Source organism: Bos indicus, chromosome 2 (genome assembly GCF_029378745.1).
Source record: "Bos indicus isolate NIAB-ARS_2022 breed Sahiwal x Tharparkar chromosome 2, NIAB-ARS_B.indTharparkar_mat_pri_1.0, whole genome shotgun sequence".
NCBI classification, from domain to species: domain Eukaryota; kingdom Metazoa; phylum Chordata; class Mammalia; order Artiodactyla; family Bovidae; genus Bos; species Bos indicus.
Window position 1 is genome coordinate 76,801,225 of NC_091761.1, and position 21,023 is coordinate 76,822,247.

Sequence of the window (21,023 nt, forward strand, 5' to 3'; positions counted from 1 at the left end):
AAAAAGTTTGAATGTTATGGGGATTGGCTGGGGTACAAATGCAGCTGAATTCAGTCAGTTCTGGTAACCATTATAGGAAAGCAAGAACATAACTAAAGGACCAAGCATGAAGCCTGGTGTCTAGGGCTTACTCAAAAGAAAAAGGTTTGTTCAATTTCCTTCCTTTTCCTATCTCTTTTAATCTCATTTAATGACTTGACAAGGCCACTGCTATCCTCAGTTCTAAGATCAACAAAGCTACTTTACCAGCTGAGCCACCAGGGAAGCCCTTCTCCAGGCCAGATTACAAATTTTAGGCATCTAAGCTTGAAAAGATTGTGATACTTCACTCTCTCACCACCTCACCAAGAGTAATTAAAAAGAAAAACAACACTAAAACATAGAATGAACATAAAGAAGTATAACAAAACAATGTATTTCTCACTGAAGACTTCAATGATTGCCTAGCCCCTATCATAAAGTCGATGTCCTCGAAATAAATGTTTATGGTAACTACCCACTCCCCTCCACCCCTGGCCTTTTGCCTTTGCTCTGTGCATTTGCTAAGCTTTTCAAATAGGTAACCCAGCACCTGAGCCAGTACTAGGGGTGCCCCCATGTGCACTCACTCCACTTAAGGACTGGAATCCATTCCCAAAGTATCCCAAGCCTTCTTTGACTCATTGTACCTTTGTCTCCATACCTTATCTAATACTTAAACAAGTACGTCATGAGAAACGCTGGGCTGGAGGAAGCACAACCCGGAATCAAGATTGCTGGGAGAAATATCAATAACCTCAGATATATAGATGACACCACCCTTATGGCAGAAAGTGAAGAAGAACTAAAGAGCCTCTTGATGAAAGTGAAAGAGGAGAGTGAAAAAATTGGCTTAAAGCTCAACATTCAGAAAACTAAGATCATAGCATCCAGTCCCATCACTTCATGGGAAATAGATGGGGAAACAGGGGAAACAGCAGCTGACTTTATTTTTTTGGGCTCCAAAATTACTGCAGATGGTGATTACAGCCATGAAATTAAAAGACACTTGCTCCTTGGAAGGAAAGTTATGACAAACCTAGACAGCATATTAAAAAGCAGAGACATTTCTTTGTCAACAAAGGTCCATCTAGTCAAGGCTATGATTTTTCCAGTAGTCATGTGAGAGTTGGACTATAAAGAAATCTGAGCACTGAAGAATTGATGCTTTTGAACTGTGGTGTTGGAAAAGACCCTTGAGAGTCCCTTGGACTGCAAGGAGATCCAAACAGTCCATCCTAAAGAAGATCAGTCCTGGGTGTTCATTGGAAGGACTGATGTTGAAGCTGAAGCTCCAGTACTTTGGCCACCTGATGGGAAGAGCTGACTCATTTGAAAAGATCCTGATGCTGGGAAAGACTGAGGGCAGGAGAAGAGGGGGACGACAGAGGATGAGATTGTTGTATGGCATCACCGACTCAATGGACATGAGTTTGGGTGGACTCCAGCAGTTTGTGATGGATAAGGAGGCCTGGTGTGCTGTGGCTCCTGAGGTCGCAAGGAGTCGGACAGGACTGAGCAACTGAACTGAACCGAACTGAAACAAAATAATTGAGTGTCATTCACCTCCTTCTCACCCTTGTTTATCATCTGATTAAAGTGGAAAGGACCAGGTAAGTTCCCATAAAGGATAACAGTAGATCAGGAATGACTCCTGTACTAGAACAATTAGGTCTTCTACACAATGTGACAATGTTGAGGGAATCACTTGATCTTTGAAGCCTGGAGAAGAAGTTAGAGTCAGAAGCTAAAGAAATCTCAGCTCAGCCTTTAGTTCTAAGAATCCTACTGCTCTCTTCTCAGCAGGAAATTCCCACTCACTTTGGCCTCCTCTCCAACCTAAGTAACAAATCATGAGAGGAGGAACCCTGCCCCCTGCTGAAAGGGGCAATTCCAGAGAACAGGTGAGAGTTCTGAGATAAGGCAGGGAGAAAACTCCTTCAAGGCAGGACTGAATCGGAGCATTAAAAGATTACAGATGGGGACCACGCGTATGAAAATCCCTGTGTTGTATGTAAGATGTAGAGGCTACCAGGGCAGCCAGAGGCATCCTGGTGATGCACTGGATGCTCCATAGCCCACAAGATAGAAAGAGAATCAACACAGGATATCTATTTATTCATTCAGCAAACATCTGTTTGGAGTTACTTTTCCAGTTATTGTAATAGGCCATATAGAAAACATGTATCAATAAAATGTCCACATCTTCAAAGAGCCAATAGCTTAGTGGAGAAAAATGAGATGGGGAGAGCACACAGATCATTACAATTGTAGTTCACTCATTAAATCCTGTCCGATTATTTGTAGCCCCACAAGTTGCAGCACACCAGGCTTCCTGTCCTTCACTTTCTCCTGGAGTTTGCTCAAACTGGTATCCACTGAGTTAATGATACCGTCTAATGAAATCCTCCTCTGTCATCTCCTTCTCTTGCCCTCAATCTTTCCCAGTATCAGGGTGTTTTCCAATGAGTCAGCTCTTCCCATCAGGTGGCCAAAGTATTGGAGCTTAAGCATCAGTCCTTTCAATGCATATTCAGGGTTGATTTTCTCTAGAGTTGAATGGTTTGATCTCCTTGCTGTCATTACAATACAGCATCTTAAATGCAAGGTTAGAGGTCGGGGGGCAGGTACCATGAGAACAGAGAATAGGATCAATTAATCTAACTAAAGCTTCAAGGAGAGCTTCCTAGAGGAGATGAACTCTGGGAGCATGGGAGAACTTAGAAAAGTGTCTGGCACAGAGTAGATACTCAAATGGTTATTGAATGAATTTTGTAGAAATTCAGAAATAAGAACATACAGTGATTGTCTACCAGCTGCTCATACATCTAGAGAGGCATGGACAAGTAAAGTAAATGCCATACTGTGTGGTTGGCAGGCCATGTGACAAGGAGTCCCTGCTATGTAATGCTGTGTGGCATTGGCCAAAGTTGTGATCTCTGTGACATCATTTCCACCATCTGTACTAGAGGGATAATAATGTCTATTTCACAGTATTCTAGGTAAGAATGCATTTTGAAAGATACTTTAGTATGATGTCTCATACATACCAAGTGTTCAATAAACAACAAGTATTATTAAAGCATATTTCCATGTATGAAAAAGGAATAAAGCCTACAATCACATACTACAAGTCATAGCCACTTATTTTTTTCACAGCAGAAACTACTTCAGGACCCAGAGGTTCCTGGAGGAGGGTCTGTCTGGGCTGGAGTGGGTGCAGAAGGAGGGTCCAGCAGTAGGAGCTAGGGATACCAGGCTCCCAGTCAGCTGCTCCCCAAAGGCAACCCTGGGACAGGCACACAGCTGAAGGGGTCTTAGTCTTCTCTTCCTACAGATGAGCTGTGACAGACCCTGGAAAAAATGGTAGGCTTTGACTAGAAAGAAAAACCTAGGGATGGATGGGGACCCATGCCTTGAAATGGAGAGAATAAAGAGACGGAACTGGAATTAACGTGTGTGGAAAGGAAGGTTCCCTAAAGGATGATCTCAGAAATAAAGTTCCAAAGAATCCCCCTGGTGGCTTTTATTCACCTGCAAAATGGAATTATCAGCTGCTCATGCTGGTGGCAGCTGTTCAGCTAGTCTCCCCTTCCCAGACTCAAACCTTTTGTCAAACTGAAATATATTCTCTTAGGAAAATCCCCCAGGGCACACCTGACTAAGGCCAGGTCAGTTGGAGCAAAGGAGGAGGTAAAGGTTTTAAGGACCAAATGGGGAGGAGGGAGAGTTGGAAATGAAAACCTGCTTTCCTCTTCTTGTTAATCCTGCAGGGTCCTTCCTAAAAGGCTTCATTTGTTTGCTTCTTTGCAGCAAAGAATTTGGTGAGAAAATCTCAGTGGGGAGATAAATACCTGTCAAAAGCTGTACAGAATTTCCCAGGGAGAAGACTTGTGTGAAAGCCTTTATTTCACCAATAAAGAAAGAAAGGGTTATTTTATGTGCATTGTGGGAGAATTAGTGAGACATTTCTCATTTCTCCAGGGAGAAAAATCCCAGAGAGGTGTCTGCCCTGCCTGTGTTTTCCAGCTATTTTCAGACAGGAGTGTTTTACGCCTTGGATGTGAGGACCTCTGCTGATGCCTCTTCTGTTTTCTGTTTTCTTGCAGATGGATCAACAACTCCGACTCAGTTATAACTTCTCCCCAGAAGTCGAGTTCAGGGCTATGAGGTCCCTCACCTTGGGCAAAGTCACAGGTTTGCTCTTCTAGTCCATGTCTTTCTGGCCTTGATAAAATAAATAATAAATAACTTTCTTCAGGGAAAAGCAACAAGATCTAGATAATATCCAACACGTAGGACCAAGAGTCCTGTGGAGACAGGAAAGCGTGTGTGGAGGGAGCAGAAACCAGCATTTACATCTACTTTATAGAATCTTGAGTAACATAAATGAACAGAGCAATTCACTAAAATAATTATTTTTTACTTAATTTCTATTTACAATGTTTACTCAATTTTTTTAGTTAAATTCACATAAATTTCACTTAAAGAAATTAAGGATTTACAACCCAATTATTTAACTCTATAAATCCTTAATCTCTTTCCTAATTCATCAAAAATTCAAAAGATTGTCCTACGACAATAATGGATGCTTTTTTTTATTCTACAGGGAGTTCTGTCAATTTTCATTTTATATGAAATGATGACTTTTATCAGGTGTAAGCAAGATTGAAATTTTTGTATCTTCTTGATGAACGTTTTTTCACACTGAAGTAATATTTTTTAATTTTAATGTCTCTGTACTTTAGTTTGTCTGTTATTAATATAGCTAATTCAGTTGTGCTTTAGTTAGTATTTGCCTGGCTTATGGTTTATCATTTTCCTTATTTTCCCTTTCAGTCTTTTTTTTCTTTGTTTTTTTTTGAGCCTTATATAGGATCTTGTGGAGAGTAGACAAACAAATATTGCATTTTCATTCAATCTGGCCATCTTCTGTTTTATAAATTGGCAAATGTAAGCCCCTGTGCATTTTTGGGTTCTTTGGGTGGTTGGGTTTGTTTCTGCCTCTTTATTTTCTAATTGCTCAACTTTTCCTGTGATTCTAGCATGTTCTTTTCTATTCTCTCAGTCACAACACAGTGCAGAAAACATTCATAACTGGAAACATTTTAAGCAGGAATGTATTTAACTCAGGAAATAACTTGCTTACAAAATTGTGACAGCACTTATAGAGTGCATTCCTGTTAGTCTTTTTGAGTGACTCCCCAGCAGTTCTGAGCTGATGAATGGGAAGCCCTTAACTACCAAGCAGTCACTGATGCAGTGCTGTGTGTTAGCATCCAATAGGTGGAAAACTCCTTTAAAATGGCGGCAGAGAAAAGACTTCAAGTTACCATGACTTTGCTGGCCAGTAGAAAAAGCTGAAAAGGCAGAAAAAATGACTCCTGTCCCACTACAGCCTTCCAGATCCATACATTGTATCTAGTTTCCAGAACATAATGTGCATCCAGAAATCTATCTGCTATTAGGTCTGGAAAATGTCAGTTTTACCTTCCAAAATGACAGTTGAATGAGCCAATCAACACTGACCAACTTGTAGGTTGAATTTTATGTTTATTTCTTATTCTATTTCCCCTCCTACTAATAATAATTATTACTTTATATAGACACTGCTTTTTTGACTTACCAGTGTAGTCATTAATTTGTTGTTCCAAAACCTTTTACTTTCTGCCAGATTTAATTTCCTTCTTTCTGATGTAAATTCTTTTGAATTTTTTTCTGTATAAGTGGTCCTTTATCTGAAAATAAGTCTTTCATTTTACACCTTTATTCCTGGAAGACAATTTTGCTAGACATGTAATTCAACATTGAAGGACATCTTTCCCTTATATCTTAAGGATTTATTCGTGGGTGTGATGGACCCGCTCACACTGGCTCATAAGAACCTGTTATACATATCCCTGCGCAATTCTGCATGTGGTGATTTCACAATGGTAGTTTGAAATTGGCCAACCTAGGAGTTTCTATTCCATGTATCTCAGAAATGCTACAAATCAGGGTCCTTGGGGTCCTTGGCAGCCAGGTTAAACCCTCACCAGCACATCACTGGACTCTACTCTTCCATCATCTGATGTGACTGTTGAAAAGCTGGCTGTCAGTCTGTCCTGTCTTTGAAAATACACTGACCACCCCCACACCCAACACCCTAAACCTATTTTTAAGGTCATTTCTTTAAATTTGGTGTTTGATAGTTTTATTACCATATGTCTGATTGTAGACTTCTATTTAATTCTCTTAGTTGATATGTTTATGTTTCTTGTATTTCTTCATTAGTTTCTGTGTATCTAGTTCATATGTATTATTCATATGTATCTATTCATTAGCTCTCAAAAATTCTCAGCATCTCTTTAATGCTTCTTTCTTATTCTCTCTACTCAATTAGCTTTGACCTGCACTAGATAAACCTCAGACTTATTCTTTTTTCTGTTAGGTGATTTTATTTTTCTTGTCCATTTTCACTGGTTTCAATGTGAATATTTTAAGTTGACTATCTTCACTTAGTAACAGGTCGAGGCCAGGACTCCTGTTCTTCAAGATGATTCCGGTACTCTCCTGGATGCAAACTTAATGTTGGCTGATGACTTACTGTCTTGGTTTTGCGTTTCTTTCCCCTAAAATCTTCCCCAAGCTTAGGATCCTTCTTTGTTTCCTGTAGCTTAACAAAATATTAAAAATGTGTTGTTTGGTTTTAATGAAGCAGAATTACTTTTTTGAGTATCTAGTATATTACATGTCCCCTCATACCTAAATTTATCTTGAGCCACTGAATCCACATTTCAGAAGAATTTTGAGAGGAGAGATTCCTAGGGTTGTAGGCTCACCAAGCTTGGGCTGTTTTTGTGTTACCTGCTTTGCAATGGCAGCTCTAAAAACATCCTCTTATTTAAAATTTCTTTCCGTTAATCTTGACACTGTGTATGACATTCCTATGGCATTTTTGTCTTTTGAACTAAACCCCTAATATGTAAGACTTAAAGGAAGAAAATTTAAAGCGAGTTACTAAATTACTGTACCTTGTACTAAATTATCTTGCTGGGTGGCTCAGTGGGTAAGAATCTGTCTGCCAGTGCAGAAGATGAAGGAGATGTGGGTTCAATCCCTAGGTTGGGAAGATCCCTTGCAGTAGGAAACAGCAACCCACTCCATTATTCTTGCTTGAGAAATTCCATGAACAAAGGAGCCTGGTGGGCTACAGTCCCTGTGGTGGCAAAGAGTTGGCCATGACTGAGCAACTGAGCACGCACTAAATTATTGCGGGCCAGCTTGTCATTTTGTTTTAGAAAAGATTAGGTTATTGTTGAGGAAGAGTATCCAATAAAATGTCTTCACTGGACCAAGTGTGGAAAACCCCTGCCTGCCCACCTTTCTTCCCATCCAAATGGCTACAAGTAGAGCAGAGCATTTGGATCCATAATTAACCTCCATACTTCTGGTCTTTGAAAGGTCTGTATCTAGAGGTGAGAGAAGATGATATGAACATTAGGTTCATTATTAAGAAGGGACATCTGTCCTGCAGACCTTTTGAAAGGAAGTCTCATGCATCAGAAAGAACTTGGAGTAGGAATATTTGCTGTAGGTAGGGATGGTGCAGAAATGGGTATGTAGTATTTATAACAAATGCAACCCTACTCCACAACTTTAGAAATGTCTAGCATTGTGTTGGACATTTTCAAATCTAAAACAAGTATTTGCAGGCATTTTTTCATAGTATATACCAAAGGCAAGTAAGTATAGCAAATCTGTTCCAGTTTTCCTCAGTAATAGCATTCCATTGTAAAGCAACTCATGTATTCATTTTCTTTCTTTAAGAGAAAGGGCAAATTCATCATTCTAGAAGGTATTTATTTAGCACCAATGATGGTTCTACATGATATGTGCTATATAGATAACAAGATGAGTAAGCATGTCTTTCCTGAAAATTCCTGTGATATAGAGGAAAATAGAAGACGTAATCATTGACGTTAAAATTGCATTGTGTGTGTTTACCCCTGGTAAATCATGGGCTGTTGTTAGCTTTGTTCCTTTGTTTACTGACATTCTTTGACTTTTAAGAAAAAAAACTTCTTGTTTCTGGTCTATTACATGAATAGATTGAAGGGAAAATAGCATTAAAAAGAAAAAAAATCTGTTTATTTAGGGAAGTCACCCTTTTGAACAAGATCATCTTTTTGAAAAATTACTGAACTCTTTAGAAATATAGAACTGCATTCCTTAGATTCAGATAGTGTGAATTACCTGTATGTTTCTATGTCTATCCAATTTAGCATTGGTGCAGGAACATTCAGTCAGATTTAGAAATTTAGTAAGTATGAAACTTCTAAAAGGAACTGTACATTTTTTGTTTGCTTTTTATTTTTGTTTTATGTTTTTTAGTCCTGGTTTCTCTTAATTTACTGTTCCAGAGTATATAATTAAATTTAATGGCAAAGTTTATATATATATATATATATATATATATATAGCATTGAAGCTAAAAATGAATGAACTTATTATTATCATTATTATTATTTTCTTCCTGAGTGGAGACTCTTACTATACTGCAGATTTAAGAAGCCATTACTTTTTAAAATATAGAAACATCTTCAAGCTTATATGGAAAGGAATTGTATACTGTTTTTAAACTGTAGCTGCCAGATTCCACATAGACATTCAAATGCTAATTGCACTCAGGGCATACTTACAAGATTATTCATTTATCAATTTCTTTTGCCTACTTGCCAGTTTGGTAGGCTAAACCTCACAGTTGGCAGAGACATTATTCTTCTGCTTTGATGCCTGTTTGCCCAGGTAGCTTCAAAATTCACTTGGCCTTAAGAAGCCATGTAGAAATTGGAAGAATTCCTTCTCAATCTGCAAAAGTCCAGTTAATCTAGGAATTGCAGGGCTAGCTGTGAGTACTTGCCTGTGCTTTGAGCTTGTCCATATGAAGTGAATTCTGATTGTGTCTGGAGAACAGGATTCTTTGACTCTCCCAAATCCCTCAGTTTTGAACATCACACCTACTGTGTTTTCTGCAATATCAGAGCATTGTTGTCTGAATTTGTGATTGTGCTCACGTTAAATCATTTCTCAAGCATTTTGTAGGTGGAGTTATGGCTGCCATTTTTAGACAATGCAGCAAAATTTATGCATATAAAGGAAAGGTGGCTATTTCAAAGTACTTGTTTTGTAAGACTGTACTCTTTTTTTTTTTAAATTTTCTAAATAGTTGGGCCCTCCATCTGATTCAAAACTGGTGCAAATGATATTAAATTTAAAAGCAAAATTACAGAGTGAAGCATGCGCAGCTTTTTAGAGACTAACTCATGTTTGGCTTTCTTACTGTTGTATGACCATTGTGAAGTGTCAAATCTGTCTATAGTCCCTTGTCAGTAAAATGAGGATGGTAGCATTTAATTCATAGATTTAAGTAAGCATTCCATAAGACACTATATACAAAGTATTTGAAGTATTTGATATTTAGCACATGCTCCATACATGTTAGAATCTTTTGATTTTTGAAGATCATGGCAAAATAGAGGATAACTGTGTTTTGCTTTGTTTCTAGTTTTATTTTAATGAGTCTAGAAAAGTTGTTATAAAGGTAACTTCCAAAATGGACTCAAATGCGTTCTAAAAGAGCAATTCTGAACCATGGTGAGCCTTGAAGATGGGAGTGAGTTAAGACTGTTTTAATGGTATATCAGCTTTAACCAGTTTAAATAGTGACTGTAAGATAATTGGTGAAAATGGAAGCTTCAGAGTGTAAGTTTTGCTTCAGGCACAGCTGGGTTCAGGAGTTCAAATGTGACTGTGATGCAGCCTTTATCTATCTGTCTGTCTGTTCTCTTTCCACCTCTTACCCTCTTTACCTCTCTATGGGGCTTTATTCTCAGGCAGAATTTCAATGGTAACAAAAGTTGAATCAGCAGTTCCATGCTTCATGACTATTATTTCAACAGCCCTGGTGGAAAGAAAGCCTCTCCTTTCTAAAATTTCCAGAAAAAATTCTGGATTGAATCTCAAAGGAGCAATTTGTGTCAAGTGACAGTTGCAAATGATGACAGTGTCCAAGGGATTGGGAATGCACTGGGTGTTCGTGATCGGATTATGCACCCGACTGTGCTCTGGATGGGTGAAGGGTTCAGGTCAATATCAACCACGCATATTAAGAACAAGGAGATGCTTATTTCTCAAAAGGAAGCCAAAGTATTCTTGCTAGAGAGGAGGAATCAAGAATAATCCAGTAATAGCATTGGTTTCTTCATCCACATTCTGCTACCTCTTTTCACCAGGAGAGATAGACTTGGAGTTGTGCATAATTTGGGAACTGCATTGTGTTTGTATACATCAAACAACAGTCCAAGTGTGTTGCAACAATCCCAGTGTGTTGCAACAAAAAAAGAATAGTTGAGAGTCCCTCTTTTAAGAAATGCTTGTTATCTTCTTTGTAACAAGTTTGTAGCTTTCAAAGAGACTCCTGGAAAAAATTATTTCATTTTGAAAGCATAGGTTTATTAAATAATATTTCACTTTGTTTTTGGCCATTCCTAGTTCTTTAGCCTGGAGAAGGAAATGGCAACCCACTCCAGTATTCTTGCCTGGAGAATCCCAGGTACGGGGGAGCCTGATGGGCTGCCATCTATGGGGTCGCACAGAGTCAGACACGACTGAAGCGACTTAGCAGCGGCAGCAGCAGCAGTTCTTTAGCAAATATAAAGATCTCCAAACCACAGCCCCTCCAAAGCACAGTCCTTCCTGATTCAAATTCTGATATTGTGGGTAATTGTCTCATATTATATCCAAAATTTGGTTAATGATAGTTTCCCCAAGAAAGAAAAAAATTCAGGTTAATCTAATCTGAACTCTCTGTGAATGAAGTGTTTTAAAAGATCTAGAAATATCATATTTCAGTAATCATTCCAACTTCCTAAATACCCATCTTATTCTTTCTAACTTAAAGATAACCAACACTGAATCACAGCTGGGCTGCAGGGGATTTGTTTCTGTTTCTTTTAAAAATAATGAACTTCACTTTTATTCATGGAATATGAAGAAAATATGGGATATGCAATAGATGATTTAGTTCACCTCATGGAACAGGAATGTGTGTTATCTCCTGATTGAAAAATGTAATTTTATTTTACATTTTAAAGGAATGAGTGCATGATCAGAACCCAGACCTACTGCATGCTTGTCTTTCTTTGTAAAAGTCAAGTGCATTTTTTTATAAAAGCAAAATCCAAACTTTATATGTCTTTTAACAAACTTTATATGTCTTCTCTTGACTGTGTTAACAAAGGCTATTTTGTGCGGTTTACCAGAATCCAATGACATGACTGTTATATAAAGAGTAATAATAATAATAATAATAACATTGCTTATTATTACTTAATAATGCTCTGCTCTGTGCTAGATCTAAACTCTTATGTCTTATTTTTACCTTATTTTTAATTGAAGTGTGGGCTTTCCTGATGGCTCATCAGGTAAAGAACCTGTCTGCAATGTCTCAAATGCAGGAGACCCGAGTTTGATCCCTGGGTTGGGAAGATTCCCTGGAGAAGAGAATGTCAACCTACTCCAGTATTCTTGCCCAGATAGTCCCATGGAAAAGAGGAGCCTGGAAGGCAACAGTTCATGGGGTCACAAAGAGTTGGACATGACTGAGTGACTAACACTTTAACTGAAGTATAGTTAATTTAGCATTGTGATAGTTTCAGGTGTACAGCAAAGTTACTCCATTATACACACATACACACACACACACATATATATATACACACACAAACATATATATATATATATGTATAATACATATTATTTTTCAGATTCTTTTCTATTAGAGTTTATTACAAGATATTGAATATAGTTCCCTATGCTACACAGTAGGTCCTTGTTATTTATTTATTTTATATATTATATCTATTAATCTCAAATTTGAAATTCATCCTTCCCCCCTGTTTCACCTTTGGTAACAATATGTTTGTTTTCTATGTTGGTGAGTCTATTTCTGTTTTATAAAAAGTTCACTCATATCAATTTTTTTTAAGATTCCACATGTAAGTGATATCACATATATTTATTCTTCTCTGATTTACTTCACTTAGTAAGATCATCTCAGGTCCCATCCATGTTGCTGCAGATGGCATTATTTCATTCTTTTTTTATGGCTGAGTAATATTCTATTGTAGGCTTCCCTGGTGGCTCAGTGATAAATAATCTGGCTGCCAATGCAGGAGATGTGGGTTTGATTCCTGGGTCTGGAAGATCCCCTGGAGAAGGAAATGGCAACCCACTTCAGTATTCTTGCCTGGAGAATCCCATGGATGGAGGATCCTGGTGGGCTGTAGTTCATGGGGTTGCAAAGGGTCAGACCTGACTTAGAGACTGCTGCTGCTGCTGCTGCTGCTAAGTCATGTCAGTCCTGTCTGACTCTGTGCGACCCCATAGACGGCAGCCCACCAGGCTCCTCCATCCCTGGGATTCTTCAGGCAAGAACACTGGAGTGGGTTGCCATTTCCTTTTCCAGTGCACGAAAGTGAAAAGTGAAAGTGAAGTCACTCAGTCGTGTCCGACTCTTAGCAAAGGACTATAACCTACCAGGCTCCTCTGTCCATGGGGACTTAGAGACTAAATGACAACAAAAATAAATATTTCATTGTAAATATATGTACTGCACCTTCTTTATCCATTCATTTGACCATGGACACTTAGATTGCTAAGCTCTTATGTTAACTAATTTTCTCTCCTCCAAAACCCAAGAAGATAAGTACTATTATTACTCATATATTATAGATGAGGAAAATGTGTCACAGAGGTTAAGTGACTTGTCTAGTGTCACAAAAGCAGCCAGGGGTGGACTTGGCATGTAAAGTCATACATTGAGATCTGGATCTGGCACTCCCAATCAGTCCTGCCCTATTTTGGTTTTTAAGAAATAACATGAGACAATCCAGATTAACAAAACAAAACAAAACAAAACACACTCTGTTTTCTGTTGAGGGCTCCTAAATTAAAGCCTTGTATCCCTAGCCTTAGCCATGATGGGCTTAAAAGTAGACTCTAGGGCCAGGCTTTAATTCTGGAGGGGGAATAGCATATTTATTGTAGGTAAGGTTTTGGAATCCACCCTCGATTCCAATCAAAGTCTAATACTGACTAATTGACCTGGACAAATAACTTAATTCTCTGAGCTTTACTTTTCTCAATTGGAATGTAGGTATTTATTATAATAATGTCTGTTACTATTTGGAAGACTCAGTGGTAATGTGGCTAATATGATGCCTGGCATAATGGAAACTCATTAAATGTTTGCAGTAACAGTAATAAGTGCATAAGAAGTCATCCCATCTGACCCAAATACTTTTCTCTCAAGAATGACCTTGGACTCTAATGTCTTCCAGACCTCAAGCTAGGCACTATTGATACAGAAAGTAAAGAACAGTCTGTACCCTCAAGGAACTCACAATCTAGTGAGAAAATAGACCAGTAAGCAGACAAGTAAGCTCAGAGTGACCTGTGTGGTATGCTAGAGGGAGAAGGGACATTGAAACTTCCTTGGAGGAAGTGAAATCTAAGTTGAGAATGAACAGAGAAGGGACCCAGGTGAGTTCTACCTGGGTGATCAAAAGATAAATAAAAGTGGCATCTCTGGACACAGGAGCTGAGAATCAGAGTGCAAGAGGACAAATGATGGGGCCAAGAGAGGTGAGCAAGAACCAGAACACCGTGAGTCTCACAAGCCATATTAAGAGTCTAGGTTTTATCCTGAGAATGGTAGGGACTGACTCTAAAAAGCTGTAAGTCAGAAAGTGGGGGCTAGTCTGACTTTTAAGGATGTTGCCAACCCCCTCCACCCCTCCCCACTCTCAGCATGAGGTAACCATGGAGTTCCAAAGAGAGGACCTGAATCTTATTTATGATTTTATCCTTCTTGCTACCATATTTACAGGCACATATTAAGTGTTCACAATGTTTTTTTTAATTATTTTTTAAAAAATTTGTTGAAATATACATGACTTACAATATTATGTTAATTTCTGCTATAAAGAACAGTGGTTCAGTTATATATATGTATATATACATTATTTTTTTCATATTTTTTCCATTATTATTTGTAATAGAATATTGAATATAGTTTTTTGTGCTATATAGTAGCAAGGGCCATGTTTATCATTTTCTTTATAAAAGCTTGCATCTGCTAACCCCAAACTCCTATAATGTCTCTTGAAGGAAAAAAAAAAGTGTAATATGTAGATGTTACGGCTGAAGGAGCTGAAAGGTCATTATACTACTTATTAACGGGCTCCATACTATACAGTCAGCTACAAATAGATCTTGGGTAAAAATCTCTAGGTTCCTTAGACACAATGTATTTTTGTCACAATGGTGCCTGGTTGTGATGTAGAAAATGTAGAAAATGCGTTTGGAATTAGACAGTTGGCAGCTTGAACTCTATAATTGTCATTACTAGCTATATCACTGTTATGTTCACCTCTTTGAGCTCCAGTTTCCTCATCTGTAAAGGAATAGAAATATTTTTTAATCAATCTGTTATAAAGATAACACATAGGGTGTGTAAAGTGTCTGACACATTGGACACATGGTGGTATTTGAAAACAGCAACTATTTTTCTTGAGATAATATAGCCATGCTGCCTATTGATTTTCTTTGGCTGATATTCCTTTTTCTTGCCAATGGCACTATATTGATTTGTTTATCCTTTGCCTGGGGAATCTGGACCCGTGTTAAAAATGTCAGTGTTGACAAGGTAATGAAGTGAAAAGGATCCAAGCTAAGACTAATGAACTCTGCACCAGCCTTTTAGGTCTCTATCCCAAGCTTGGCAGGAAGGGTCAGAAGCTGAAAAGGACAAGTGGAGCCAGCATAGGTTAGAATTCTGATTGTTTTCTTAAGGAGAAAGAGAAGAAGTCAAAGCAGAAAGAGAGTCATTGGTTACTGGTTATTCATTTAGTCTGTGTGTGTGTTCTAAGCCACTTTAGTTGTGTCCGACTCTCTGCAACCCTATGCACTGTAGCCTGCCAGGCTGCTTTGTCCATGGGTTCTCCAGGCATGAACACTGAAGTGGCTTGTCATGCTCTACTCCAGGGGATCTTCCTGACCAGGGGATTGAAACTGCATCTCTTACAACTCCTGCATTACCATGTAGGTTCTTTACCACTAGTGTCACCTGGGAAGCCCCCATTCATTTAGTCTATTGGGATTTAATTTTTGGAGTATTAAAATAGCATGAAGCCCCTTTACACTCAGGTGTGATTTTAGGATATCCACTTCTGGGAAAGATTTGATCTGAATCCCTGTATTTTTCCATTTCATTTCCACAACGATATTCTCAGTGATCAGAATCAAGATTTCAGAACAGTGGCTAACATACCAATGATCTCTACTATTTCCTTGATAAAGAGGCACATTGATGACTTCCCTGTTGGGAGGATAAATAAGTAAATTAGCATGAACATCGAGAAAATTCCTGGTTTGAGTTCATCCTTTAGGAGGAGTTTCTGGTTATTCGAATCTGCCCCCAAACTTGGATATGTGCTCTACCTTTCCTGTATATTTTCTCTATGTATATCTATAGAGTATAAGCTTTGCATAGGTGAAAACTTTCTTGAAAGAAAATATCTAAATGTTTGAAATTGGTAAAATGATTCCTTAGCATTATTCCCAGATAACTCATTCAGTGCATACCATTTGAGAAACTATTTGTACAAATCAAGATGTTGATATTTGGCAAAACTAATACAATTATGTAAAGTTTAAAAATAAAATAAAATTTAAAAAAAATTAAAAAAAAAAAAAGATGTTAAGTGAAACTCAGAACACTTTAAAGAGATATAGCCTAAGGATCATTGTTCCTGAAGTAATAAAATCCATATCTATGGAGACAAGACACATTTAATAATTACAATATGAGTAATTTTGGTAAGTGTTATGCAGATCAAGGGCAGTTAGAATTCTTATGAGGGAGAGAACATTTCTGGCTTAGATGATTCAGAAGAGTCTCATGGAGGAGATAACTCCTACCCTGGTCTCAAAGCCAGATGTGGTCTTAAGAGATGGAGTGAGTTCTAAGGAAAGATGGATTGTTGTTCAGTCGCTAATTCATGTCCAACTCTTTGTGACCCATGGACTGCAGCATTCCAGGCTTCCCTGTCATTCACTATCTCCCTGAGTTTGCTCAAACTCATGTCCATTGAGTCAGTAATCCCATCCAACCATCTCGTCTTCTGTTGTACCTTCTCCTCCTGCCCTCAATCTTTCCAGCATCAAAGTAGTTTACAAAGATTTAGTTCTTCATGCCAGGTGGCCAAAGTATTGGAGCTTCAGCATCAGTACTTCCAATGAATATTCAGGGTGATTTCCTTTAGGATTGACTGGTTGGATCTCTTTGCTTTCCAAGGGACTCTCAAGAGTCTTCAGGACCACAATTTGCAAGTATCAAGTCTTTGACTCTCAGCCTTCTTTATGGTCCAACTCTCACATCCATACATGACTACTGGAAAAACCATAGCTTAGATTATAGATGGTATAGACCAAAGAAGACAGCAGGGAGACAGAAATAGTATGCTAGGAACAGTGAAGAGGCTATCTTCAGATGGTCTTGTTTATGCCATGGAGAAGAGAGGAATGGAAAAGAGGAAAGTTCACTTGGGACCATATTCCCAAGAATCTTCAGGGCTCTGCAAAGGAGTCCAGAATTCATTACATAGATGGGAGAAGCCATCTAAGGGAAGTCTCATGGCCAGAGCTGCTGTTGGTTCTTTGGTTCTTTTGTGGGTAACAGGTCAAATGTGGGCAGGATGGAGAGACTGATGTGGAGGTTATGCTAAAACCCATCCTCTGAGTGGGAAAGAACAAAATAAGGGAATAACAGTGAAATTTAAAACAAGAGTTGGAAGAACTAGGTAATTTACTGGGTGGGTGGGTTGAAGTATAAGGTAGACCGGAAAGGTAAGCACAAGAGAATAGAAAAAGTGGTAGCTGTGTAGTCATTGCAGAGGGAAATTAAACCATTCTGATCAAGCCTGAGCCCATGTTTACCCACTCAGGGCATGTTACAATGGATTATAAAGCTGATAGTTTGTATTCCTCCTTTAAGCCAACACCCCAGGCCTGCTCAGCTGCTTTGGGATTTGTGAAATGCTTATCATCCAGTACGGGGAGAAGAGCCACAGACCAGTCCACTACTTTGTAGGATGTCTTCCCTGCCCTGGGTTTGCTCACAATCCCCAGACTTGTATTTCTTATCTCTGGGTATAACTGTTTCCCTGGGGTTAACTACAGTCTTTGAAGGCAGAGATGTGCTGTTATCCACATTTTTATCACTACCATCTAGTAGTACAAGTCTTTGTGCTCTGTTTTCTGTGTGTATTTTACAAACACAGCTCTTTTGATTAGTGTATTACAGACAGATTGCCTGTTTTCAGAATGGTTGGCCAAAGACTCAGTCATTTCCAGGGACGTGGGATTATCAGTGCTAAAAATGAAACCATCTTGGACAACACTGGGCACTCGGTCTCCCTAAACCACACTTAGTTTAGGGGTTTTGAGTGGAGTAATGGAACTGGACCCAGTGGTTGGCAAATACCAGATGAGCAACTGAAGCTCTTGTTTTTCACAGTCACAACTGAGCTCAGCTGCCGCCATCCCAGCAGGTGTGCCCTAGGTCAACTCAAGGGAGACTGGAGGAGGTGTGAGAGTTAACCCATCAGTCTATCAGCTGACACTTGCCAAGCCTCTGCTGGGATGCATATTCCAGTAGCTAGATGTGCTGAGATGACTGGAGAAGGGCATGTGGTTATTTCTGCCCTGAAAAAATCCAGGGGACTAGGTAGGGACATAAAGTTGCTCACAAGCAGAAATAATAAAACAATGGAACTCTAACTCGTGGAAATTAGATTCTAAGAACATTAAGAAGAAAAATCAAATATAAGACCATCTACATGCACCCCAATGTACACAGCAGCATTATTTACAATAGCTAAGACACAGAAGCAACCTAAATGTCCATCAATAGAGAAATGGATACATAAGATGTAGTACATTTAGACAGCAGAATATTATTCAACTGTAAAAAAGGAATGGCATAGTGCCATTTCAAACAACATGGATGGACCTAGAGATTATCATACCAAGCGAAGTAAGTCAGAAAAGGAAAACAAGTATCATTTGATATGCTTATATGTGGAGTCTAAAATATGACACAGAGGAATTTATTTATGAAACAGAAACAGACTCACAGGCGTAGAACAAACTTATGGTCATCAAAGGGGGATAATGGGAGGAAGGGGTTCCCTTGTGGCTCAGCTGGTAAAGAATCTGCCTGCAATGCAGGGGACCTGGATTTGATCCCTGGGTTGGAAAGATCCTCTGGAGAAGGGGAAAGGCTACCCACTCCAATATTCTGGCCTGGAGAATTCCATGGACTGTACAGTCCATGGAGTCACAAAGAGTTGGACATGACTGAGCAACTTTCACTTTCACTTTCAATGGGAGGAAGGATAAATTAGGACTTTGGGATTAATGTATACAAAAGTAAAACCACCTTTAGCCAGAATACTGTTCCCCTACTGATCTTGAGTGTAAGATCAGGCCCTTCCTTGTTTATAAACAAATCATTTCTAGCTATGTCAAGCAAGAGTGTTTTTCCACTAGAAAGTGTCTCAAATGCACATTGCATCAGTTTCTCCAGATCTCTGAACACCAAATCTCATTTGTATCTTCCAGTCCAGCAGAAGTTCACATTATCTCCGGTCCTGTGGCGGTTACTTTGCTGTGTTGTGGGAGGTGGGAGCCTTTGGATACATGTGTTAGTAGGGTGATTCTTGAAAGGTGTGAATAAAACTTTTATATGTGGCAAACAGCTTAGCTCCTGGATATAAACATGAGGTTTCAAGGTTGAATTATCTTTTCATATCACTTTCAGTATATTTAACAATCTGTGCATGCATATCTACCTTTCTTTTGCTTATTTCTGCATAGTTGTTTTCCCTTAGTTGCTTTTTCTGTTGTGTCTGTTGGTCTTTCTCACTCCTATTAGATTTCATCACATTTTTGATGACCCTGAGCTATCTGCTTGTATTTAAGAATGGAGTGGTTATAATGCATTGATTGGGGGCTGCATGAAAGGCTGCACTGAGTCTTTAATAGAAAAAACTCCAATTTCATCTTTGAGTCATTCTTCTTGGAATAAGCATATTTCCTAAGAAAGACTTTTCCAATCTCCCTCTTGGAGGGTGAGTGGTTCTGAAAGTCAATCTGGGAAGGAGGATGGATGGGTCTAATGGTCTGCTGGGGAAATGTTCTTTCAAGTCTTATTTATTTATTTATTTTGGGGGTTTGTTTTCCAGTGATCATTCTTGACCCCAGCTGTAGGGATTTCCTTGTCTACCTGTCATAATCCCACCCCATCATAACATTTATTTCTCCAATGCCTACAGGTGATTGAAGTTCTAGAGTACAATGATTGGAAATATTTCCTCTTTCTCTAGGATTTCTATCTTTATGAGGGAATTGTTGCAAAACTGGTTAAGAGAAAGCAAAGGCCTTTGAATGACAAATCTTCAAATTTAGAATCTGCTTGTATCAGTTGGGATTCCACCAGTGAAGCCTACTTGTGAGAGAGAATACATTGAGATTCATTGCAAATAATTGGTTCAGATGATTATGGAAGTCTGACACAAGGTGGGCCATCAGAAAGTGCAGCTGGAACTGTCAGACATGGGCTAACCACCAGAGGAATTGTTTTCTAATTAATATTTATTGGAGTATAGTTGATTTACAATGCTAGTTTCTGCTGTACAGCAAAGTGAATTAGTTATTCATATACATACATTCACTCTTTTTTTTAGGTTCAATTCCCATATAGATCATCACAGACTATTGAATAGAGTTCCCTGTGCTATACAGTAGGTCCTTATTGTTATCTGTTTTATATATAGAAGTGTATAATGTCAATCCCAATATCCCAGTTTATCCCTCCCCACATTTCTCCCTTGGTAATCATAAGTTTGTTTTCTACATCTGTGACTCTATTTTGTAATAAGTTCACTTTTACCATTTTTTTAAGATTCCACATATAAGTAATATCATATTTGTCTTTCCCTGTCTGACTTCAGTTCAGTTCAGTTCAGTCGCTCAGTCGTGTTTGACTCTTTGTGACGCCATGAATTGCAGCATGCCAGGCCTCCCTGTCCATCACCAACTCCCGGAGTTCACTCAGACTCACGTCCATCGAGTCGGTGATGCCATCCAGCCATCTCATCCTCTGTCATCCCCTTCTCCTCCTGCCCCCAGTCCCTCCCAGCATCAGAGTCTTTTCTAATGAGTCAACTCTTTGCATGAGGTGGACCAAGTACTGTCTGACTTAGGAATCCTTTATTTTCTTTTTTTCCCCTCATGTTTTAAAAATGAAGTCCAAATACAGTGTGTTAGTTTCTAATGAACAGAAAAGTGCTTATATATATGTGTGTATATATATGGGCCTTCCCTGGTGGCTCAGATGGTAAAGAATCTGCCAGGAATGTGGGAGACCCAGGGTAGATCCCTGGGTCAGGAAGATCCCCTGGAGAAGTAAATGTGTGTGTGTATAATTTTCAAATCCTTTTCCAATATAGGTTATTATATGATATTGTGTATAGTTCCCTGTGGGGGTGGGGTGGGGAGAGTAAATTAGGAGTTTGGGATTAACATATACACACTGGGTGAAAGTTGCTCAGTTGTGTCCAACTCTTTACAACCCCATGGACTATACAGTCCATGGAATTCTTGAGGCCAGAATACCTGACTGTGTAGCCTTTCCCTTCTCCAGGGGATCTTCCCAGCCCAGGGATCAAACCCAGGTCTTCTGCATTGCAGGCGGATTCTTTACCTGCTGAGTCACAAGAGAAGCCCACACACACACTACTACATATAAAAGAGACAAACAACAAGCAATACTTCAGAGAGCCTGAAGAGCCCCTCTGTCCATAAAGCCTTGTAGCTGATTGCATCAGACCAATCCAGAT

At 38.9% G+C, this 21,023-nt stretch overlaps 1 protein-coding gene across 1 annotated transcript in view; it reads left to right on the top strand.

Moving 5' to 3' along the window:
• The window catches only part of CNTNAP5 (contactin associated protein family member 5), a 1,031,770-nt gene that overhangs the window by 970,435 nt on the left and 40,312 nt on the right, over window positions 1–21,023 (top strand). Inside the window, exon 21 of the mRNA XM_070769229.1 lies at window positions 4,128–4,215. Coding sequence (XP_070625330.1) covers window positions 4,128–4,215 — 88 coding nt within the window. The remainder of the gene's footprint in view (window positions 1–4,127; window positions 4,216–21,023) is intronic.